At 54.1% G+C, this 24374-nt stretch overlaps 1 protein-coding gene and 1 non-coding gene across 5 annotated transcripts; both read left to right on the forward strand.

Moving 5' to 3' along the window:
* The first annotated feature begins 5726 nt into the window (after positions 1-5726).
* Positions 5727-5833, forward strand: LOC121142558. The gene has a single exon (XR_005879592.1). It is a non-coding gene; the product is annotated as a U6 spliceosomal RNA (small nuclear RNA).
* A 4270-nt stretch (positions 5834-10103) lies between these two features.
* Positions 10104-21078, forward strand: Adamtsl4 (ADAMTS like 4). Of its 4 annotated transcripts, none has more exons than XM_040752219.1 (18): positions 10104-10306; positions 12692-12768; positions 13129-13186; positions 13450-13787; positions 13922-14537; positions 14723-14825; positions 15659-15795; positions 16148-16352; positions 16561-16733; positions 16859-16970; positions 17060-17245; positions 17413-17542; positions 17793-17997; positions 18231-18407; positions 19372-19575; positions 19674-19853; positions 20077-20221; positions 20339-21078. In XM_040752219.1, the coding sequence occupies exons 2-18, from the start codon at positions 12749-12751 to the stop codon at positions 20473-20475; spliced, it is 3126 nt and encodes a 1041-aa protein (XP_040608153.1). In that variant the 5' UTR covers positions 10104-10306; positions 12692-12748; the 3' UTR covers positions 20476-21078. The 4 variants fall into 4 exon arrangements, with proteins under 4 accessions (XP_040608153.1, XP_005084325.2, XP_021091109.2 ...); XM_005084268.4 differs by lacking the exon at positions 10104-10306 and adding an exon at positions 10454-10553; XM_040752218.1 differs by lacking the exon at positions 10104-10306 and adding an exon at positions 10910-11455.
* Positions 21079-24374: the final 3296 nt, after the last annotated feature.

Genomic DNA, 24374 nt, shown 5'->3' on the forward strand with positions numbered 1-24374 from the left:
ACAATGCGTTTCTCTGTATTCTCCACGCGCTTTGAGGACGCAGCCTGATTCCCCACCTCTAGGCAAGTGTCCATCTTCCTTCTGTGGTCCTGCCTGTCTCTCAGAGCTCAAAAACCAGGGAGACTCCTCGGTCTATGGCAACCTCAGGTCCCAGGCCAGGATCCTCATGGCACAGGACAGTGGCTGAGTTGAGAAGACGTCACAGAGCTCAGTCCTGGTGCCACAACAGTTGAGGTCCTAGTTTGATGCCCCTAATCCTGGCACTCAGGAGGCAGAAGCTGGAGGAGTCTAAGGTCAGGCTGGTCTGTCTCAGAAAAATAAACAAACAAACAAAAAACCCAACAAAAACAGAAGAGGGGGTTCACCCAGATAGCCACACGCAGTTTCCTAGAGTCTTGTACAGGAGTGTGACTGTTACTGGCTAGCATGTGTGACTGTTACTGACCAGCATGGCCACCCAGCCTGGAAACGTGAATAGACGTCAGTACTAAGGCCAACAGGGTCCTACTGGACTCCAAGCATCCTCAGCCAAACCCACAGGCATGAAGACAGGTAACTTTTTTGTTTGTTTGTTTTGTTTTTCGAATCAGGGTTTCTCTGTGTAACAGTCCTGACTTTCCTGGAACTCACCCTGTAGACCAGGACGGCCTCGAACTCACAGAGATCCACCTGCCTCTGCCTCCCAAGTGCTGGTATTAAATGTGTGCACCACCACCACCAGGCATGAGACAGGTAACTTTAAGTGGCACATCAGCTAAAAATAATTCCTTTCTTTCAGCATCATTAACAATAACATCGTGCTATTTTTGTATGCGACTACAGCTTTCACACACGTGATTTCTCGTTTAGTTTTTAACAACCTATGAATAGAGAAGCTGGGTTCTGTTATTCGTCCAGACTTTGCAGAGGGGAAAGCTGAAGCTTTAATGTGCTCAAGGTTGCATGCCTCTCAGAAGGCAAAGCTGCCTCTGGTGCCCTCTCCTTGCATCTCCAGGCCCACTGTGGTCCAGCGGTAGTCTTGGGTACCACTATGGGATCCCCAGACGGATAACCACATGTGCCGCTGCTTTGTACCTTAAGACCCAAAGCATAGGGCCGGTGATGGCTTGTGTCTGAGGGAGGAGTCCCTAGCTGCTCACTCTCCTCCCTCATAGTAGGTACCATTCGACCAAATATGTAAAATTGGGGATGAGGGATGGTTCAGCAGTCAAGAGCACTTGTTCCTCTTGCAGAGGACCTGGGTTCACTTCCCAGCACCTCCATGGCGGCCAACTCCAGGGATCCTCTTCTTAACTGCCTGGCCACCAGGTACACACCCATGCAGGCAGAACATACACACTTTACTTTGTTTTGTTTTGTTTTGTTTTGTTTTCGAGACAGAGTTTCTTTGTGGCTTTGGGGGCTGTCCTGGAATTAACTCTTGTAGACCCGAGTGCTGGGATTAAAGGCGTGTGCCACCACCACCTGGAAAATACACACATTTTGAGGACTCCGCGCTGGTGGCGCATACCTTTAATCCCAGCACTGGGGAGGCAGAGGCAGGCGGATCTCTGTGAGTTTGAGACCAGCCTGGTCTACAAGAGCTAGTTCCAGGACAGCCTCCAAAACAATACAGAGAAACCCTGTCTCGAAAAACAAACAAACAAAAAAAACCCATACACATTCTAACCCAGAAGCTAGATCTAGTTGGTGGCCTTGTTTCCCAAGCAGAGATGTAAGGAGATTTATAGACATTCAAACACACTGAGCATAGTTGTCATAATACCGACGGCTGCAATACCCTACTGCCTGCCGAAGTCATGTCTGATCAATTCGTCCAGTCCTATAGGTGTGCACTTCCTGTTCAGAGATCCCAGAACAGCCAGCAGACACACTCAGCGTGGGGACCCCTGGGCCTGGCTGGGACATGAAAATACAGAGTTCAAATCAGGAAGGGTTCTGGTTTTGGAGATCCTGACTAAGTTTGGACAGAGCACTGGTCTGGGCCTCCAGCGTGCCCAGCCACACCTCAGTCCTCATCTTACCCAACAGGTCATGTCCTGTTTCTTCATTGTCTCAATACCCAAGAACCAGCTCACCCATGAGGGCATGAGGCAACAGCCAGAACGTGCTGGAATGTAGCCAGAGTTGTTCCGGCGGTGCTCACCCCACAGCACGGAATGAATACCTACTGTGTGCAAGGTAAGGTGGGTGGCCACAGAGCACGGGTGGCAGGTAAAGTCCACCTTCTGGGCACCTGGGATGAGAACCGGAGGCGGAAGCTCCCTCAGGAACAGTGAGCAACGCCAAGTCAAAGTTGAAAGGTCAGAAGGGCATCGTCAACGAGAAAGGACAGTGTGGGGCAATGTGACAGACCAGGAAATGGCGGTGTGACACCAGCCAGGCATGTGACAGTTGTGAATGGAACAGAGATGAGCAAACCGTGAATCTGAGAGGAGGAAAGACGCCACACCAGAGACAGACAGCTTCAGATTCCTTGCCGGGTTCTGCCTTCACACACTTCCTTTGAGGATAACATCTCATGGATAACTCAGTTTAACGCGTTGTGTAAGTCAACACCCAGCCACACTTAACCTTACTATGTAGCCCAGGCACGTTGGAGCCTCTCAGACCCCCTGCCTCAGTCGGGGCAGGGATTACAGGTACTCTGGGCAAGAAAGGACCTTTTGAGTAAATTGATCAGAATCTCTCAGTTGTCTGCTACCCAAGATATATAGGTAACAGTGCTGAGGTAGCCCACACCTGTAATCCCAGCACTGGGAGGGTAGAGACAAGGACATCGGGGATGTGAGGTCATTCTTGTCCACACAGCAAATGTGAGGCCGAGGAAAACACACACTCACAGATCAGCTCCTGAGTGGAAATCCAAGGGGAAGGGGCCCAGGAGACAACTCTGTGCTGAGCAGCACTGGCTGCTCTCCTGGGGGACCCAGGTTTGATTTCCAGCATCCGTGGCCACTTTCTACAACTTTGGTTCCAGGGCGTCTGTCACCCTCTTCTGGCTTCTGCAGGCACCAGGCATACACACAGTGCATAGACAGCACACATGCAGACAAAACACCCATACACAGAAAATAAAAATAAGGCCGGGCGTTGGTGGCGCACGCCTTTAATCCCAGCACTCGGGAGGCAGAGGCAGGCAGTTCTCTGTGAGTTCGAGGCCAGGCTGGACCCACAGCCTCCAAAACAGAGAAACCCTGTCTCATAAAACCAAAAAAAAAAAAAAGAAAGAAAGAAAGAAAGAAAGAAAAAAAAGAAAGTGGACAGAAAATAAAAATAAGTAAATCTTAAGAAAAAGAAACCCAGGAGGAGGGCTGCAAACTGGCTCCCTTTGTAGTGAAAGATTCGAGGGAAATCTACTGGGTTTACTTGTCTTTTCTTCTTCCTGAAATAGGGTTTCCAGTTTTTCAGGGTGTTCTCAAGCTTCTGAGCCCCAGAGAAGGAGGGCCTCAGAGGTAGAGGCACACACAGGCAATTACAGCTGGCTTTAGGACTGTCTGTCTGTGTATCTATAAATAGACTAACAGTCCCCATCGTACTCGGCTACAACAAGGACAGAGTGGCATATGTGCCCAAAACCCTCACAACCGCCCCGGGCAGAGTAAATGCTGTCTGTCACTAAATTATTGCTTAGGTGCTGGGGGTCAAACCCAGGGCTTTGATGGGGACATGCTAAGCCCCGCCACTCAGCTTGGCCACTGAGTGTACCCCAAGGGTGTGCTGCTTTTATTTTTATTTATTTTATTTATTTTGGGGGAGGTTTCTCCAGACAGGGTTTCTCTGTGGCTTTGGAGGCTGTCCTGAACTAGCTCTTGTAGACCAGGCTGGTCTTGAACTCATAGAGATCTGCCTGCCTCTGCCTCCCGAGTGCTGGGATTAAAGGTGTGCCCCTCGACAGCCCGGCCTGTTTTTAAGATGTATTTTTATATTATGTATGAGTGTTTGCCTGGATGTATGTAAGTTCACTATATGGTGTCGTGCCCAGGGAGGTCAGAAGAGGGCGTGAGATCTCCTGCCCCTGGGGTTGTAGACAGTTGTGACCACCATGTGGGACTGACCCTGGATTCGGGCAAGAGTAGCCAGGGCTCTTAACGGTCGAGCTGTCTCTGAAACTCATTATCAGACCAGTATGCTCTGGGTTTTTAAAAATCATTATTTCCAGGGCTGGAGAGATGGTTCAGTGGTTAAGAGCACTGGCTGCTCTTCTAGAGGACGCAGGGTCAGTTCCCAGCCGGGCAGTCGAGGGGCACACCTTTAATCCCAGCACTCGGGAGGCAGAAGACTATGTCCACAAAAAATAAATAAATAAATTATTTTTCTTAACCAGGTGGTAGTGGCACACATCTTTAATTCCAGCCCTCTGGAGGCAGAGGCAGGAGGATCTCTATGAGTTTGAGGCCAGCCTCGTCCACAGAGTGAGTTCCAGGACACAGAGTGAGTTCCAGGACAGTCAGGGCTACACACAGAGAATGCTGTCTCAATGGGTTTCTTCATTTCTTCGTCTTCAGATTTATTTTCTTTTTAATTGTGTTGTAGTGTGTGTCTGTGTGCGCATGTGGGTTTGTGCACGTGTGAGTATAGGTACCCTCAGCGTCCAGAAGAGGGCGCTGGATTCCTTAAAGTTCCAGGAGACTGTGAGCTGCCTGACGTGGGAGCTGCCAATTGAGCTCAGGTCCTCTGCAAGAGCAGTATTGTACTCTTCTTCTTCTGCTTTTTTTTGGGGGGGGGACAGGGGTGGTGGGGGTGGTGGGAGGGTGCTTTGAGACAGCATTTCTCTGTGTAGCCCTGGTTGTCCTGGAACTCACTCTGTAAATAAGCCTGATATCAAACTCAGAAATCTACCTGCCTTTGCCTCCTAAATCTTGGGACAAAAGGTGTGTAAGGGGTGGGGTCTGGAAAGCACACATACACACTGCACACATATACACTGCACACACATACACACTGCACACATACACACATACACACACACATACACACTGCACACATACACACTGCACACACACACTGCACACATACACATACCACACACATACACACACCACACACATGCACACATACACACTCACACATACACACACTCACACACATACACATATACACACACATACACACACCACAAGCATATACACACACATACACCACATACATATACACATGCACACACATTACACTCACACTCACACACACACACACTCACCATCTGTAGTAGAATTTTGGATGACTTCATGACTGACAGCCATGTCACACCCAGGAGGCAGCATTTCACCGCACCGCTCCCCGTCTCCTGCTTGTACTCACCTCCTGCTTGGAGGGTCGGCTTAGTAAAGATGATCCAAGCAGTGCTGAGCCCCACTCAGTCTCCTGCCCTCAGCACCTTGACCAGGTATGATCTCTGCGCTGACATCGGCCCACTGCAGCTGATCCTCTGAGGAAGGCCAAGATCAACCCAAGTCTGCATGCGAACATACAACTCCAGAGGGCAACTGACAGCGTGGCCATTCAGCAGAATGATAAGAGCAGGCTCCACAGCAGGGCCTCCTGGCTGCATGGGTTTCCCACCAGGACACTGTTATTTACCTGCCGCTGCACCTGTAGGCAGAGCTGACCTGCATGTTGATATTGTGACATCCGGAGCATGCATGCGGCACTGGGCCCACTGATGCCGTCTCTGCCCTAGAAGCCTGCGAGGCACTCTCTGAAAGCCAGCAGCAAAGAGGGCTTCTGTGCTCACTTCGGCAACACATATAGTAGAATTGGAACAATACAGGGAAGATTAGCATGGCCCCTGTGCATGAATGACCGGTAAGTTCCTGAAGCATTCCATATTTTTGAAGAATAAAAAAAGAGAGAGGATGTTCTGTTTTGAACACAAAGTCTGATCTGCTTTTGTTGTCTGTTTGGGCCTTATGGTATAGGATAGCCTTAGTTAGCCTGGTTATGTTATATTTGGATCTTCCTGACTCCAGTTTCCAAGTGCTGGGATTACAAGCACCGGACCACGCCCAGCTTGGTCAGCCCTCTTTGTCTTCCACTTTCCCCTTCCCCAGAGATGCTTTTGAGTGAACATATACTTCTTACATAATTTCCTTAGCTTGTTCTTTAAAAACAGGGTCTCATCGCTAACCCAGGATGGCCTGGAACTCACAGTGTAGCCTAAACTGGTCTTGGAGTAACCCTCTTTCTTCCAACTAACAAATACTGAGATAGTAGGCATGAACACTAGGCCCAGATCTTTTCTGTTTTCTTTTTTTGGTTTTTGGAGACAGGGTTCCTCTGTGTAACAGCTCTGGCTGTCCTGGAACTTGCTTTGTAGACCAGGCTGACCTCGTACTAATAGAAATCTACCTGGCTTTGCCTCCTGAATGCTGGGATTAAAGGAGTGCGCCATTTAGCCCCAGCCCTTATATAATCTTTCTAAAAAAAAGAAAAGAAAAGAAAAGAAAGAACCTTTCAAGATGGGATCCACAAGTTTAATCTTAGCTTCATCAGTTCCTGAGGCATTGGAAAGTTCCCTAGACCACCAAGTCCAGGGAGATGACAGCTGTGGATCTCTTTGGTGCTCGGCTATCTCCTAATGGAAAGGACTATTTGTGACCTTCAGCTCTGGCAGCTACAAATGTCAAAGGCAGACCTTCTCTCCAGCAGCGCCCCTTCAGGTGGCAAAGCCTGCCTGCCTGTCCTGCAGTTGGTGTCCTCACAGGTAAGGGGCTGGGACAGCCAGGGTCCCCACTGAAAGTGCCTGACCTCAAACCCTTTCCCCACGCTGCACCCTGAGGGGAGGCAGACCTTTGATCCTCCGCCCTTGCGCTCCAGCCCGGGCTAAGGGGCTTTCCCAGAGAAGAGAGCTCTATAAATACACCTCTAGGTCAGGACTCTGTGTCCACAGCCGTCTAGAGAGACCACGCCTCCAGAGAGAGCATTAACTGTTGTCTTCAGGAAGGGATTGGAGCAAGGTTAAGGAAAGGCCCCTCCCCCAGTGGAGGCTGTTGTCATATTTGTGATAGCTTTGTGAGTTTTTTGTTTTGTTTTTGGTAGTTTGCTTTTGGGTATTATTTCGTGGGTTTTGTTTTGTTTTCCAAGAAAGGGTTTCTCTGTGTGGCCCTAGCCATCCTGGAACTTGCTTTGTAGACCAGGCTGGCCTCGAACTCACGGTAACCTACCTGCCTTTGCCTTTGCCTCCAATTTCTGGGATTAAAGGTGTGCCCCATCACCATCCAACACACGTTATGTTTTTAAAGTATGTTTTGGGTGTTTTTAGTGACTTGTCAAAAATTCTAAATTAGAGTATTTTATAACTCAAAAAAATTAGGGTAGGGGACTTGGCTAGGGAAACAGCTACAGCTACAAGCATTGATTCACATGTGTGTGCCCATGAAGGCCTGAAGAGGGTGTGAGATCTCTTGGAATTGGAATTACAGGTAATTGTGAGTTTCATGATCTGGGAGTTGGGAACTGAACTCAGGTCCTCTGCAGAGCAACAAGCACACTTTTTATTTTTTCTTTTCTTTTTTTGTTTATTTTGACAGAGGATTTCCTCTGTGTAACAGCTCTGGCTGTCCTGGAACTCACTCTGTAGACCAGGCTGGCCTCGAGCTCACAGAGATCCACCTGCCTCTGCCTCCCAAGTGCTGGGATTAAAGGCATGCGCCACTATGCCAGCTCATAAAAGCAAGTCTTTAAAAAATGAAGTAGAACAAAGGTGTGTCCTGCAATAGCAGCTATTTTAAATTATGTTTACACGTGTGTGGGGAGGGCTTTTGCACATGAATGCAGGGCCTGCAGGAGTGGTCAGATTCCTTGGAACAAGGTTGCGAGGCCCTAGACTTGAGTGCTAGGAACAGAACTGGGTCCTCTGCCAGAGCAAGAAGTGCTTTTAACCATGAGCCACGGTCCCCGCTCCCAAGGCAAATGGCAGTATTCTCTCCCTTCCTGCTTCCCTTTTCCTCCCCATCCTGTTCCCTGTTCTCTTTTAAAGCCAAGCTTTCTGTCTCCCATCTCATTTTAAAAAGCATTTTTAGTGTGTGTAAGAGTTTCACCAATGCATATGCCTGGTGCCCCGGGAGGCCACAGGAGGGCACTGGATCTCTGGAACATTTGTGAGCCACCTTGTGGGTGCTGGGAACGGAACCAGCCTCCTTGCAAGTACTCCAAACCTCACTGTCCTCTCTTGGGACTCTTTCTCCAGGGTGGCCTTGAACCCACAATCCTCCTGTAGGCCCCAGCCTCCTTAATGCTAGGATCACACTTATTGCCACCAACTCATATATTTCTTGTAACTTTCCAAACCACATGAAAAACAAAACTGTGTGAGCAGCACTTGTCCTGAAAGAATGTAGGGATTTGTTGAGAAAACAAAATATGCATACTAAATTTAAAATAAGTTTAAAAATCCTGGCTTATCCCAATACTGTATCCCAGACTCAGCTAACTGAAGCAGAGGAGTTCCAGTTTGGGGTTAGCATGGGCTGCACAGTGAGTTTCCATCAACCTGTCCTCTTGTCACCACAGGGCCTGTCTCTATAACAAACAGTAGCATCCTGCCTTCTTCAGGGCTGGGAATGGAAACTGGGCTTCCTGTGTGGAGAGCTCACTGAGTCACATCCCCAGCCCCAAGACTGTTTTATAGACACCCCCATCATCTTTGAGATAGCTCCTGCTTCCACAGAGCCGCATGTTTCAGTGCTCACTGGCAGGTCTGCGCTATCTAGACTGAGCACCTTCCGGATGGAGATTAACTTCTATGCCCTCAGCAGGAGCTGTCCAAGAAGTGTCAGGCGGGGCACCAAGGGCCTCTGCTGTTTTGTGGGGTCACAAGACATGATACTAAAGCGTCTATATTTGCCTATTTTGACATTTTAGTTGTGAACCTGGCCTTTAATGACAGCCATCTTTAACCTTGTTTGGGTGCTTTTATTTTGTTTTATTTATTTTTTTTAGATTTTTCAAGACAGGGTTTCTCTGTGTAACAGTGTTGGCTGTCTTGGAACTTATTCTGTAGACCAGGTTGGCCTCGAACTTACAAAGATCCACCTGCCTCTATGTCCCGAGTGCTAGGATCAAAGGCATGCACCACCACTGCTCAGCTAAATAGTTTTTTTAATTTACACACACACACACACACACACACACACACACACACACACACACACACGCACCACATGAGTGCTTGTGAAGGAGAAGATGTTGGGTCCTCCCGGACCTGAAGTTACAGGCAGTTGTGAGTCACTCAGGATGAGTGCTGGGAATCAGAGCCGGGTCCTCTGTTAGAGCAGAAGAGTCGCAGTCTCGGCAGCTCCAACCACATCACCACCCACCAACCATCTTAGCAGCCCAGGTGTTTTTATTGTTGAGCCTGGGATGGTCCTGCTCTGTCACCCAGTCTACCCCAGAATTTGCTGAGTTTCCTAAGCTGGTCTTAAACTTGCAGTGGTCCTCCTGCACCCCAACAACTGAGATTAGAAGCGTGCACTACCATGCCCTATTTGTTTTCAAAGAATTCACAAGGTAGGACAGGTATGGTGGCGTTTGACTTTAATCCCAATACTTCCAGAAGCAGAGGTAGGTGAATCTCTACATAGTGAGGTGCAGGCCAGTCAGGACTTGATAGTAGGACCCTGCCTCAAAAATAAACAACCAAGCCAGGCTGTGGTGGCAACGCCTTTGATCCCAGCACTCGGGAGGCAGAGGCCAGCCTGGTCTACAAAGTGAGTTCCAGGACAGTCAGACCTGTTACACAGAGAACCCTTGTCTTGAAAAACCAAAACGAATAACAACAACAACAAAAAAAGGTAAATAAATAAATGTCTACCTACAAAAAGGCGTACAAGCAGAATATAAATTGAATGACAACCTAAAATCCTTTTTCATCCTTTCTACACTCGGGCACCCCTTTTGAGTCCACATGAAGATGGACAGACATTCCCGAGCCTAATATACACACCAAAGTCTCCCACTCTACAGACGACACTGCAGTTGAAATGCTTGTGAATGACCACAGAGCTGGCAAGCGCTTGAGCTGAAATTCAAATCCAAATTTGTCTGACTCATAATTCAACGTGCATTCCTTCCGCTAAGCTCCGGGGTGTAAAATTTTATGGATGAAGAAACCGAGGCTCACAGACGTCCTCTGCCATCAGAGCCACACGGTTCACCGCCCAGCATGGGAAAAGTGGAGGAGATGGCATGGGCTGCGTGGAGAAGAGGGCCTCGCTTGGCTTTGGTGGATCTGAGCTTGAGAAGGGCCGCATGGGTCCAGTTTGTCAATCCCCCTTCTCTGGGCTTGCGGCTTGCCCGTGTTCTTCGGGTACATGTTCCACCCGAAGGCTGATCTGCCAGGGTCGGTGGGGTCCCAACCCCGGGGGTGGGGGCGGAAACGGTGCCCGCAGGGCCTCAAGCCGTCGGGGGCGTCCGAGGTGGGTGGCTGCGGCGGGCGCGTGGCGGGCGGGGCGCGGGCGGCACGGGGAGGAGCCTGCCGCGGGCGGCGCTGTCCCGGGGCTCCCGGCCCTGGTGGCCGCCGAGGAGGGCAGCTGGAGAGAGCGGGCGCAGAGAAGGTAGAGCCTCCCCGACCCCCGCCAGGGCTCTGATGGTCACCGAACAGCGGACCCTGGGCCGAATTCCTGGGGAGGGGGTCTGGTCCCATCACCCGGGTGAGGGCTTGAGCCAAGATTCCTATTAAGTCACATAGTGAAGTTGGAAAACATACTGGACCTCCCTGCAGCCCGCGCCACCCGCTCCTCCCCGAGGGGCTTCGGGAGGATGCGCCCCGACGCCTGCACTCCGGGAACGCAGGGATAGGGTGCCCGGGAGGGATGTAGGTGGGACTCCTCGCACAGCACAGCCTGTGGGGAGAGGTTGGGGGGAAAGAAAGACACCTGTTGGGATGGAATTCTAACAGGACAGCAACTCCCCTCTGCCAGCCCAGCCCTTACTAGCGCTCCTTTTCCCCGGCAATGGCTCATTTGCCCCGGGCGAGCCCAAGGGGTTGGCTCTGTGCAGGTCACTTTCCTTGATGTCAACGGCCTAGTGTGGGGTGTGACCAGGAGCAGCCTAGGCTGGTCCTTACCAGAGTCCACCTTGACTTCAGGGTGGACACCTCCAACTTCTGTCTTCCTCACCCTTGGCACAACAAGCGTGCATTTGTGCCTGGAGGGGGAGTCTCAGGCTCCCCCTATGCAGGGGAGGGCGGGGTGGACTTTTCCAGAGAGGGAGCCAGGCCTGGCCCTGGCCCCAGGAGCTCTCGTCACCCCCCACCCCTCACTTCTCCAGAGAGCTGCCAAAGCTAGCTCAGGACAGGATTATGTGTACTGGGTAGACCACGGAGAGCAGCAGGGACAGACCTGGGGGGAGCAGAGAAAAGCAGAGGGAGGTGGAGAGGGGACCAGCATCGGAGACGAGACAGGCTGTGCCCACCACTCCTCCTTCCTTCCAACCTCAAAGGGCAGGCAGGTGGAAGGTTGGTAGTGGGCTGAACATGGCTCCTTTTCTATCAGGGCTGTTGTGAACCTCAGAGGCTGGCCCAGCTAGGGGAAGGAGAGGGCTCAGCCTCTTTGTTCCCCTCTTCAAATTCCCAAGTTCTGGGGTCCAGCGGTTGGGGGTGGTGGCTGACTTTGCTTTCCCTCTGTCCTCTGCCTGCCCCGAGCTGGCCTACGTTGACCAGCGATGCTTGGATTCCTCTGGTGGTGCCATTCAGATCCAACAGAAACACTGTTTTTCCTGGAAAGCAGAATTGAGATGGGATGAGGGGGGTGGGTGGGAAGGGCCTCAAAGAGAAGGAAGGGTCTGGAGGGCTGGGGCTAGGGAGAGACAGGCTATGGAAGCCCTCTCTACAGCGTTCAAGGCTAGACTTGAGCGTGGACTTCCCGGGTATACCAGAAGGAGCTGGTATCCTTCCTAGGTGCCCAGCCATTTTGGCTGAACATCGGAAGAAAAAATAAAAAGAAGCAAACTAGCTGTACACGAACCAGGTTGCCATGAGCCAATGCCTCGTGGATGCTGGTGCCCACAGGGAGGTTAAGTCACCGCCTCTTCTCTCAAGATGAAGCCATTAACCCACTAGTTTATCCCTTGGACAAGAAAGTGCCTGTGGCAGCCCAGATGTGCCTGGCTGTTCCTTCCTGAGGAACTTTAGCTAAGAGAGGAAGAAAGGGCAGGGAGACAGGGAGGAAACAAATACTCGGGTCTTTTTATTTTTACTTTTTTTAGAGGGGAAGGTTTTGTTTGTTTGTTTTATTTTTTGAGATAGGGGTCTCATGTCACCCAGGCTGGTCTCGAACTCCTGATCTTTCTGCTCCCCATTCCAAAGGGTGGGATTAAGGCTTTTGCCCCCCACACCTGGTGTCAAGAGCCCTCTGGCTGGCACCTCATAGGGGCACCTGGCATAGCCTGCCTCCTCTAGGTCCTTGGGCTCTGGGAGGAAGAACCTCCTGTTCTCTTTCCTACACACTGCCCCTCCTTGGCCTCCGGAGGAGCTAAGTCCATCTGGGGCCACAGGGAGGGACTAAACTGAAGGGGAAGGCTGAGGTCAGACCCCCACCCTAGCCTCAGCAGATGCCAGTGTTCCTTACTGCTCCCACCCTTAGGTCCTAGAGGGGTACACGGGTCTTCCCTCCACTCTGCTGGTGCCGTGCTGGGACAGCCCTTCAGTCTCCCGGCAAGCTGAGGGGTAACTACCGTACTTCTTCCTCTTCAGATGCCAGAGTAGCTATCCTGCCCCGCCTCCCAGCCCAGGGGCAGTCGAGGAAGAGCAATGGAGACCTGGCTGGGCAGGTAAGACCAAGGGCTATCAGTGTGGAGGGACAGCTTTATCTCTGACAGTAAGGGCAGGGAAGGGGCTGGGCAGTAGTGGCACACACTTTAGCTTGGGAGGCAGAGGCAAGTAGATCTCTGTGAGGCCAGCCTAGTCTGCAGAGAGAGAGCTCCATGACAGCCAGGGCTACCCAGAGAAACCCTGTCTTGGAAAACCAAAAGCAGAAAAAGAGAAGGTAAGGGATTGTTAGAAGGGGCCTGGCAAGTGACAACTTCTGCTTCCTGAGAAGCTGGCAACCAGGATGTGGAGAGCCTGGGTGGGGGTGGCAATGTCGTAACACTTCTGGCTCCCTCTGATGTCCCCCACCCCTTGGTGTGCAGGCTCTGGTTATGTGTAAGGCTGCTTCTGCCTCTTCTTCAGCTCTGCCGGAATCAGGAGGTGAGCCCTAGCCGAGTGAGCACTGCTACCCTGTTCGGGATCCCTCCACTCTACCCTGGCCTGCCCTATAGGGAGCTTCACATTCCCACTGGGAGACCTCAGCCCTGTTACCAGGCTTGGCCCACCTGTCTCCCTCGACAATTTCCTCTCTTTTAGTCAAATAACACAAAAAAGTTGGAGTCCGGCCCTACTGGTACATGTGACCTTGGACAACTGACAACCCTTGAACCTTGACACTAATTTTGACCTTTTCCCCTATGTAGCTGTTTGGACCTTCTCTTCAGACACCATCAGAGGAGGGCCAGGCCCCTGAGGGCCTCTGGGGACATTGGAGCCCGTGGGCCTCCTGCTCCCAGCCCTGTGGGGTCGGGGTGCAGCGCAGGAGCCGAACCTGTGAACTGCGCCCAGGCCTACCCCTCCCTCCCCGACCCCCAAGACATCCAGAAGCCCTACGGCCCCGGGGTCAGAGCTCCAGACCCCAGGTTTCCCGGGGTCCCCAGTCCCCGCACAGGCCACAGCCTCGGGGAAGGGGTGGCCCTCTTCAAGGTCCTGCCTCTCATCTGGGGAGAGAGAAGACCCAGGAGACTCAAGGGACCCAGAGGTAAGGCACTGAGGGCAGAGTGGGACAGGGTAGTGGGAAGGGGGAGGGGCCTTCGCCTCTGCGGGCTGATCTTCTAGGTCATGGACTGGGGAGACGGGCTAAGAGCCAACTCTGAGTCAGCACCCTCCTCTCAGGTCCTGGGGTCGAGACCCTATCAGGCCAGGGATGTTTGGCTACGGGAGAGCGCCTTTTGCCTTGCCACTGCACAGAAGCCGCAGGCACCCCAGCAGACCCTCGCAGCCCAAGAACTCTTCTGCAGGGGCAGAGGCCTTTCCATCCCAGCCTCCAAGCGCAGAACCGCCCTCTGCAAACCGCAGCTCTCCAGTGCAGCTTCCTGAGCTGCATGCCCGCTCCCCCCCAGCCGAAACCCCAAGGACAGGAAGTACTCAGACAGAGGTGTCCCCCAGAAGCAGTCCTGCTCACTCTGACACAGGGACACCTTCACCCATGTCCTTCTTTGGAGACAGTAGGTCTTTCCAGGGATCCCCCCGGCCACGAATGCCAGCTTCCCAGGGTTGGAACAGTCCCCAGGGAGCAGAGCGACGCCCTCATCCTTTTCCTTCTGTCCCCTGGAGTCGAGGCCAGCAGAGCAGGGGGCACGGGAGACCTCGAGAGAGTTCTCACGGGTTCCCAGATGGCTGGCTCCCCCTGACAAGAGACTCCAGCCCCCTCTGGAGCCTTTTTGCTCCCAACAGCCCTGTTCCAAATTGCTCTGGGGAAAATGAGCAGCTGAGAGCCTGCAGCCAGGAGGTGAGATGTCTGGGTCCCCGACCTGAGTCCTCAGCTTGTGCTGAGGTTGGTGGGTCTAACTTCAGGGCAGGAGCCTTGGTATTCTGTGGAGATGACCCATCACCAGTCCCTGACCCTTAGTCCAGCCCTGGGCCGCACCCCACGTTTCCTCTCCAGCGCTGATGCCTGTGTGTCTGCCTCCCCAGCCTTGCCCTCCTGAGCAGCCAGACCCCAGGGCCCTGCAATGTGCTGCCTTTGACTCCCAGGAATTCATGGGCCAGCTGTACCAGTGGGAGCCCTTCACTGAAGGTGCAGTTTCTAGTCTCCCCGCGAGGCTGACTCAGGTTTGGGTGGTCCTAATTCTCAGGTCACATCAGGGACAAAGCAGAGGCCTCAATAAAGGGAGAGCTTTCAGAAGGTGATGGGTGAGTGGTCAGGACAGGAGAGGGGCTGTCTAGAGGTGCCCTTTAGCTGTGATCCAGGAGGGCGTGTGAATGTGACTGGTTCACTAGTTCCAACAGAGAGATATCTTCATGGTATCATATCGGTTGCTCCCAAGTTACTGTCCACTTGGACTTGGGCCCATGTCAGCTTGGCACCAAGACAAACCTTCATGGGTTATGAACTCATAATCACAGGTGTCAAAAACCCTTTTGAGGAAAGGTAGGATGGCTCAGTGGGTAAAGGGGCTTGCCTCCAGCCTAATGACCCAAGTTTGGTCTCCAGACCCATAATGGAAGAAGAGAACCTACTCCTGCAAGTTGTTCTCTGATTCCCACACAAGTACCCCTGTACACTTAAAACAAGACACCAACAAACAAAAAACCCCACATACACACACACTTAAAAAAGAGAGAGAGAAACCCTGTCTCGAAATCCCTCCCCCCAAAAAACACAAAGAACAAACCGTTTTGCTGACCAAGTGCAGAACTTTCCCCTTTTTAGGAAAATAAGGTGAGAGACTCAGTACAATTCATAAGTTTGGGGCCACACGGCATAATAAAAACCCTAAGCGTGGGAAACCGCCCTTCCTCCACAGCGGTTTCAGGGTGCCCCGCGTGCAGTAAGGGCAGGACGCTGCCAGGGCTCTGGGGTGCTTCTCCTCAGGGACACAGCTAACTATCCTGTATCTCACCCCTCAGTTCAGGGTTCTCAGCGCTGTGAACTGAACTGCCGCCCCCGTGGCTTCCGATTCTACGTCCGTCACACGGAAAAGGTCCAGGATGGGACCCTGTGTCAGCCCGGATCACTAGACATTTGTGTGGCGGGACGCTGCCTGGTGAGGGAGGGCAGGGTGTTGGTTGGTACATGAGCGTGTGCAACGCGCGTGTGCAAGTGCGCGCGCGCGCACACACACACACACACACACACACACACACACACACCCTCCTTTATTTATTACAACAGTGAAGACACCAGACTGAGGAGGCCAAGGGAAGGTTCTTGCTGTCCATCAAGGGGTGTGTTGTAGGCAGGACCCCGCCAGGCGTGGCTAGGCTTGGAGGAGCTCACAGAACACACTCTCACACACAAAGAGCAGGGCAGCGGGTGAGCTGGGGGCCTGGGCGGAGTAGAGCCAAGCGTGAGGTGTGCCTGGCTTTTGTGGCCCCTGCCCACCTCGCTTTTCCCAGAGCCCCGGCTGTGATGGGATCCTTGGCTCTGGCAGGCGTCCAGATGGCTGTGGAGTCTGTGGAGGTGATGGCTCTACCTGTCGTCTCGTTTCGGGAAACCTCACTGACCGAGGGGGCCCCTTGGGTTACCAGAAGATTCTGTGGATCCCTGCGGGGGCCTCCCGCCTTCAGATCTCCCAGCTCCGACCCAGTTCCAACTACCTCGGTGAGAAACTGGACCTCAGTCCTAAGCCTCAGTCCACCCTGTCTCTTTGATCTGACTCCCACACCCTCTTCAGCACCGCCGAAGGCCAAACAGGAAGAGGCTGGTGGCCTTCTCCCAAGCCTGGTGGGTGGAGAGGGTGAGGAAGATGCATGGCTGAGGTCCCCAGGCTCTGGGCACCACTGTCACTCAGCTCAGCTCTGTCTTTCAGCACTTCGAGGGCCAGGGGGACGCTCCATAATCAACGGAAACTGGGCTGTGGATCCTCCAGGGTCCTATTCGGCCATCGGGACTGTCTTCCAGTACAACCGTCCTCCTCGGGAGGAAGGCAAGGGGGAGAGCCTGTCAGCCCAAGGCCCTACCACCCAGCCTGTGGATGTCTATGTGAGCCTGAGGCAGGAGAGGGGGCACTAGACTGTTGGGGAGGGGGCCCCTTAGGGCAGAGCAGTGGGGGTCCAGTAGGGGAGAGCCTGGTGTATGCCCAAACATTTATTATTTTCTCTACTCAGATGATCTTTCAAGAGGACAACCCAGGTGTTTTTTATCAGTATGTCATTGCCTCCCCTCCTGCAGCCCTAGAGAGCCCCTCCACGAAGCCTCCAGCCCCCCAACCTCAGCCTGGTAAAACTAGGACCCTCAGCCCAGAAGAGGAGGGGAGGTGTGGAGTGGGTAGCAGGGAGGCATCTGACCTGGCTTCCGGACCCCTGCAGGAATGCTGAGTGGGGAGCCCCTACTTGCTTCAGCTCCCCGCCCGGTTAGGGCACCAGGCACCCTCCAGCGTCAGGTGCGGATTCCCCAAGTGCCTGTTGTGACTCACTCCAGGACGTCCCTGGGGACTGCAGCTGGGTACTGGAAGCAGGTGGGGCACTCGGAATGCTCGGCATCCTGTGGCAAAGGTGAGACTTCATGCCTGTCTCGCCGCCACCTCAGCCCAAATCCCTATTCTATGTATCCATATAGCCTGCACACTGGACCGTGGGTCTGAGCTGGACCGTGTCTGGAACCCCACTGGAACGGGGCTCCGAGCTCCTGCCTCCCCTGCCAGCCCTCTTATTCCCCTCAGGTGTTTGGCGCCCCGTTTTCCTTTGCATTTCCCGTGAGTCAGGAGAGGAGTTGGATGAACAGAGTTGTGCCATGGGAGCCAGGCCCCCAGCTTCCGCTGAGCCCTGCCATGGGCCCCCGTGTCCCCCATAGTGAGTATGGGCCCCGGGGAAGGTTAGATACTTAAAGCACAATAGCCCTGACTTGTCCCCACCCTCATGCTCTTACCTGGCCTCTGTAGCAATTTCACAGTTCCTGGCTGCAGAGACGTTAGATTAGAAAGGTTGACCCCCTTCAACTGCAAGGAAGTCCCGCCAGCTTCCTTCCCAGCTAGAAATATGCCCCAGGTGTGAAGTCTGCCCCCTCCACACATCGTTCCTTCTACCCCGCCTATGCCCACAGCTGGGAGGCTGGTGAGTGGACATCCTGCAGCCGGTCTTGCGGCCCCGGCACCCAGCAGCGTCAGCTGCTCTGCAGACAAGAATTTGGAGACGGTGGCTCCTCTGTGCCCCCAGAGCGCTGTGGACATCTGCCCCGGCCCAACATCACCCAGCCTTGTCAGCTGCGCCTCTGTGGCCACTGGAAGATTAGCTCCCCCTGGGGCCAGGTGAGTGGGGGAGGCGAGCAGCACCCTTGAGAAGTGGTCTCCAAGGAGCTATCGCCGCCATTTCCTTTGTCATCAGAAGCTTTACCACCAAGACCTGCGTGGGGCCCAGCATTAGTCAGATGCTCGCGCATTGGCAGCCGGAGCCCTGTGCTCTGCTCCCTCCGTCTGCAAAGCCCCGTTTGCCGGGTGGGAGGGCTGGAGGACAATGGCCGATGCCCCCTCTCGTCCTCCAGTGCTCTGTGCGCTGCGGTCGTGGTCAGAGGAACCGGCAAGTGCGGTGCGTTGGGAGCGATGGCGATGAAGTGAGCTCACAGGAGTGTGCTTCGGGGCCCCCGCCTCCGCCCAGCCGCGAGGCCTGTGACATGGGACCCTGCACCACAGCCTGGTTCTACAGTGACTGGAGTTCCAAGGTGCGCGGGCCCCACGCGTCTTTGTGCAAGCCAGGCTTCCCTGGTGACCAGGCCCCAGGCCACCCTGTCACAGCCTGTCCAAAGCAGCTTGATAAACTTTTATTTTCCTTGACCTAGGAACTCAGAGATAAGTGGGAGAAACTTACATTCACATCTGTCATTTTAGTGCTTGGGAGGCTGGTGTGAGAAAACTGCCTTAAGTTCCGGGCCAGCCTGGGCTACATAGTAAGTTTCAGGCCAAATGAGCTGTAGTAGACCTTGTCCTTAAAACAAACAAACAAACAAACAAACAAAAAACCCAAAACCAAAACCAAACTACAGGCTGGGTAAGGCAGTGTGCACCTTTAATCCCAGCTAAGGCAGGTGGGTCTCTGTGAATCTGGGCTACAAAATGAGATCCTGTCTCAAAAACTACCACCACCACCACCACCAACAACAACAACAAAAAGCCCCAAACAAACAAACAAACAAAAACAGGCTGGAGAGAGCGCAGTAGTTTAGCCGACTCCCTGCTCTTCTGGAGGACCTGGGTTCAGTTCTCAGCACCCTTACCAAGTGGCTCACAGTCACGTGTAACTACATAAGAAGCCCTGGTTATTAAAATAATATATAATTGCATAGTGCAGCAATAATAAAGTTTTATAATTAGGTGGGGTGCAGCTAAGCTGGTAGTATGCTTGTCTAGCATGTATGAGGTCCCCCTTTTGGTCCCCAATATCACATAAACCAGGTGTAATGGGACACACCTGTAATCTCAGCACCCAGGAGGTAGAGACAAGAGGAACAGAGATTCAAGGTTGTCTCAGCTTCATACCAAGTTGGAGGACAGTCTGGAAACCCAGCTCTGTCTCCTCTTCCAGGCTGGTACCCCAGGGCATTCCTGAACTCCCTGGGTGTGGGCCCTCCCCTCCTCAGATCCAGTCACCAGCAGCCTCCCTTCACAGGCCACTCTCCCTCTCAACAGTGCTCAGCTGAGTGCGGCACAGGGATCCAGAGGCGGTCTGTGGTCTGTCTGAGGAGTGGGGAGACCCTCCAGGAGCACCAGGAGGCAGGAGCAGAGAGCGCTGAGCATGGGTGCCCCCTCAGAAGCCGCCCTCCTGACATGCGTGCCTGCAGCTTAGGGCCCTGTGAGAGGACTTGGCGCTGGTACACAGGGCCCTGGAGTGAGGTCAGCTGAGGGCTTGGAGATGCGGGACGGGAGGGAAGTCGGTCCCGGTGAGCCCCACGTCAGGAACTAAGAGTGATCTCTCCTCCCCTCCCTTACAGTGTTCCTCAGAGTGTGGATCTGGCACGCAGCACAGAGACGTCATCTGCGTGTCCAAGCTGGGAGCTGAGTTCAATGTGACGCCCCCCAGCAACTGTTCCCACCTCCCCAGGCCCCCTGCCCTGCAGCCCTGTCAGGGGCAGGCCTGTGAGGACCGATGGTTTTCCACTCTCTGGAGTCCGGTGAGTGCCTGGCTCCCTTGCCTTGCTCCACCTGAGCCTCTGACAAGAAGGGTTTTTCTCAGTGCTCTGCCCGGAACACCTCAGCCGTCCCACTTGCTGTAGACCTGGAAGACCGGTGGACCCTTTATTTGGGATTTTATAATGTCCCACCACTACCTTTCGGGGAGGGAGGAGCAGCCCTGGGAACTTCAGAGATTTGATCCGATGACTGTCTCCACTGCAGTGTTCTCGCTCCTGCCAGGGAGGCATGCAGACGAGGGAAGTCCAGTGTCTGAGTGCCAATCAGACTCTGGGCACCAGGTGTCCTCCTCGCCTGCGACCTTCCAGGAAGCGGTCCTGTAACAGCCAGCCCTGCAACCAGCGCCCTGGTAAAGAGCTTCCCGCCCCGCCCCCAGCAGGGGGGATGTAACTGGAGTGTGGGCAGATGTGAGGCGGGCTGGTGGGATGACGGCAGTGCCCTCCTGTGCCTTGACCTCTGTCTTCAGATGACCAGTGCAAGGACAGCTCTCCACACTGCCCCCTGGTGGTGCAGGCTCGGCTCTGCGTCTACCCCTACTACACAGCCACCTGCTGCCGCTCCTGCGCCCACGTCCTGGAGCGGACCCCGCTGGAGCCTGCCTGAAATGGATCCGAGAGATCCTTTCTTCATGGTTTTCTCATGCCACCACTGGTCACCCACCACTATCCCACTCTGCATCCTCTGGCTTTTCACCTGGTCTCCGTCTCTCCGGAGACGTCCTCCGCGGTGGGAGGACAGGTGACCGACGACCTGCTGTTGGGTTTGCACTGCAGTGTGACTCCGGGGATGTGCGCTTGTCTACCTGGGTGCTGGCCCCCGTGTATGTGTCACTAAGTCCAGAAGCAGACTGAGGAAGAGGCGCGCAACCACTCTTTCCCAGATGCCTTCTGGGCCGAGGAGGAACAAGGTTGTTTCCACACTGGCCTGAGCTACTTAGCACGTGCCCTGCAAGTCCCGGTTTTATGTCCCCATCCTCGTCTCCAGGCCAGGCCTCACACCACTAAGCTGCCCTGCTGCTCCTACCCCTCCATCCCGCCCTCATTAGCGACCCCTGCTACCCTACCTTGCCCGGGAAGGACCACACCTCTCCAGAGCAGGGACCAGTGTGAGGAGGATGAAAGAGACCCTGGCCCCGCCCCCACGTCACACCGGCCATGCCCATCCCAGAACTAATTTATTTTTTATTAAAGTTGATTGTGACCCTCATGAGGACCCTGCCGTGTGAGCAGCGTGCAGCAGGGTCTGGTGCGGGGAGGGGAGGAAGGGTGTTCCCGGGGCTGTGGGGTGTGGGTCCGAGGCTCGGGATCCTTTTCGGCCCCAGAACTGCAGATGGCTCACTGGCCACTAGAGGGCACTACCCCTCCCGGTTTAGGAGCTGTGGCGGGTGCTTGGGTCCCCGCAGAGTAGGCTCTTCCAGTGGGTGGCCTCTGGGAACCCAGCAGGACTTTTCAGTTCAGGGCCAAGCAGGCTGCTGGAGTCCGCGGGGTCACCTTTCAGGTCCCCTCGCCCGGGCCTCGGCTTGTCTTCTTTTACCCACTTCCCTGTTCAATGCTTGGCTTACTGCTTCCCGTGGGTGCTCGCGGCAGTGACTCGGCCCCCTCCTCTTGCTCAGCGGAATCAGAGCCCAGCTGGTTCTCGGGGACTCCAGGATGAGGGGGAGTGGCCGAGGCAGTACCGGATGTCCTGCCAGAGACGCATTCCTCAGAGCTGTCTCACGAGGTCTCCTTCCTCCTCCCCCTCCCTGTGTTTCTTTCTAAGTAAATAACTTGCTAAGGTGAGGTGAAGGGGACAGCGCTTTCCATAGTGCAAGCCGTTCCCTCACCCCTACAGTTGGGAGATCTGAGTTCTTGCTTCTGGAGGAAGTTCCATCCCGTCTCTGCCTCTCCAACATGCTGAGTTTAGCCATTTCCCCCGGTGACTACTGTTTTCTGATCATGTCTAGACTCCTAGAAGCAGGGCCTTCTACTGCAGCGAAGCCCTTTACTCCATTGCCTTGGGACTCATGCTGTCCTGGGCTGTGCGTGACTGAGCAGGAAGAAACAGCGTATCGGGAGGACAGTGGGTGCAGATGAGGGGAAGGAGTCGTAGTCACAGGGTGATCCCAGCTCTAGGACACTGAGGCAATTGGATCGCAAGACCTGCCTGGGCTACATTGTGAGACTCTGTCTCAAAAACAAAACAAAAACAAAACTGACTTCTGGCTCAAGGTAGGGCTTAAGCAAGGAGGCTACAACAATGTCCAGCCTTGGCCGGCTGGGAGGTATCGAGGCACGCCTTTAATCCTAGCACTCAGGAGAGCTATTTCCAGGACGGCTAGGGGCACACAAGGAAACCCTGTCGGGAAAACAAAACAAAAACAAAAGAATGTCCTGCTCTGAAGAGATGTGAGATGTTTCTCTGGTGAGTCCGGAAGGGAAGTCACAGATGCAGGGCCCGGGAACCAGGCTATAGCTCGGGCAGTGAAGGCATAGTCCAGGGCAAGGGAGGGGTGGTGTGGTCCCAGCCCTCCCTTCAGTTCCTGGAAGCAGGGCTTGCTGGGGTGGAGGCCTCGGCTCAGCTGACTTCCCCTCCCTTTTCAGGCCTCTTAGGGCTGTTGCTGGGCAGGTTCAGAGTTTGGTCTGGACTTGACAGCCAATCACAGGTGGAGAACGCAGCCACAGCCCTTTAGGGTTCCTCCAACACCCTGAACACCTCCTTTCTTTTTCTGAAAGCCCCTGAGCTAGCAGCCCCAAGGGAGGGGGGGGGTCCTGCCCTCTTCTTCCTCTGGATTGTCCTCTGGTCACCAGAGCAGCATGGGGTCAGAGCGGCCATGCCAGGGAAAAGAAACCTGACTTACAGCAACCTTTCCCCTGGCGCCTTAGAAGGAGCAGTGTGGCCAGACACTGCTTTGCTGACCTCTGAACCCTTGGAGGGTCTGAGTAAGGAAGTTAAACCCAAAGGGCGGATTGGTGTGGTGAAGCCCCTGGTCGTGATGAAGGAGGGGAATTTGGGGAAGGACTTAAGAGGAACTGGGCCTGTGAGACAAGATGGGGGTGGCGACAGAGCAAAACGACATGCACGGAGAACTCAAGCATGAAGGGCCGACACGGCGCTGGGTGTCTGCTGGGGGAGCCGGTTCTAGGACCCCCCTCTCTGCTCAGCTGTGCTGGCCATAGCTGGGTGAGAAAGTTTACTTTGTATGCATGAAGTCCTGGGTCATGCATTATTTTTTAAAAGCTCCAGTGGGTAGGGATTCCCCTTACTTCACTTCCTGGGGTAAATACCCACTCATTTAAGCTGCAGTCTTCTCCTAAACTTACCAACCAGACTCCCCCACCCTGTTAGGCCACCCTGTGAGCAGGTTTGCACAGCTGCAAAGGAGGGCCTGGAGTTTCCCTCCATGTCCAGTCATGAAGACGCCACTTTCTGGTCAGGAGGGAGGTAGAGCACAAAATATCAGGCTGCTGCCAGGGCCTCTCTCAAGAGCCCCACAGGACCACGGCTGAGGACCAAGTGGGCATGAAAGATGACGGGCGCGGAGGGAACCCAGGGGCCACAGCCGCCTCCGGGAGTCTCCCCGGCTGGTCCTCCTCCTCCTGTCTGCCCTGTGCCCATCTCCCTTTCCCGTGCCTCTAAAGCGCTGGGCATGTGCCACCGTGCCAAAGCCAACGTTTTACAGACCTTGCTTTCTCCTCCCTTACCAGGGAACGGAATGGGGGTTTCTCTTGCAGCCCTGGACCACTGTGCGAGTGGTCTGAAGTAGGGGTGTCTCTTTCCACCCCGGCGTCGCTGAAACCCACTGTCTCTGGGCTGAGTGGGGTCTTTGAGGGTTCTCGTTGCAGGAAGGTGAGGTGAGAAAAGCACCTTGGTACAGGAAGTAGAAAGTCCCCGGAAAGTACCTAAGTCTGGCAAGAGACAAATAGGTTGGGCTAACCTCAGCACCAGTCACCAATCTGAGTTTCAGCTCCTTCACCTGGGAGCTGGGGGGACTTAGGGTGTTTCGCGGCTGAGGTTGGAAGGTGGGCAGGAATTAGCTGGCAGGGACACCAGCTGTGTCTGCTTAAGATGGTGCAGAACCAGAGAGCTGGGCGTGCTGTATGACTTTGCACCAACCCTTGAGGCTGGGGATTATCAAGAGTTCCAGGTCACCCTGGGGATAGAATGAGAACTCCCCTTCACTCCACTCCCACAAGAGAAAAACGGAGCAGGGCATCCACTTCCTGTCTGAGAACCAAAACCTGCAGGTTCAGCTGTGAAGGACCCAGCGCCCCCTCCCCACCCCCCCATCCCCGTTTGTGTGTGGAAGGCGCATTGGGCGCATTCACGCCACCGCTGAAGTCAGGGATAACTTCCAGGGCTAGCTGCATTTTACCACGTGGGGCCAGGGATCCCAACTCCAGTCGTCACACTTGGCAGCCTGCCTTCCCCTGCTGAACTGAGCCGTGTTCTTGCTCACGTTAGATTCTTCTAGGCTTTGCCGTACGAGAGCAGTAGCACACTCTATGCCCGAACCCTTATGCTAA

The sequence above is a fragment of the Mesocricetus auratus genome, unplaced genomic scaffold (assembly GCF_017639785.1).
Source record: "Mesocricetus auratus isolate SY011 unplaced genomic scaffold, BCM_Maur_2.0 Super-Scaffold_100009, whole genome shotgun sequence".
NCBI classification, from domain to species: domain Eukaryota; kingdom Metazoa; phylum Chordata; class Mammalia; order Rodentia; family Cricetidae; genus Mesocricetus; species Mesocricetus auratus.

Coding starts and splice junctions, on each gene's coding strand:
- Adamtsl4 (XM_040752219.1), top strand. CDS start 12,749: ATGGAGACCTGGCTGGGCAG. Junction 14,826..15,658: donor GTGGGAGCCCTTCACTGAAG/GTGCAGTTTCTA, acceptor CTCACCCCTCAG/TTCAGGGTTCTCAGCGCTGT. Junction 15,796..16,147: donor GTGTGGCGGGACGCTGCCTG/GTGAGGGAGGGC, acceptor CGCTTTTCCCAG/AGCCCCGGCTGTGATGGGAT.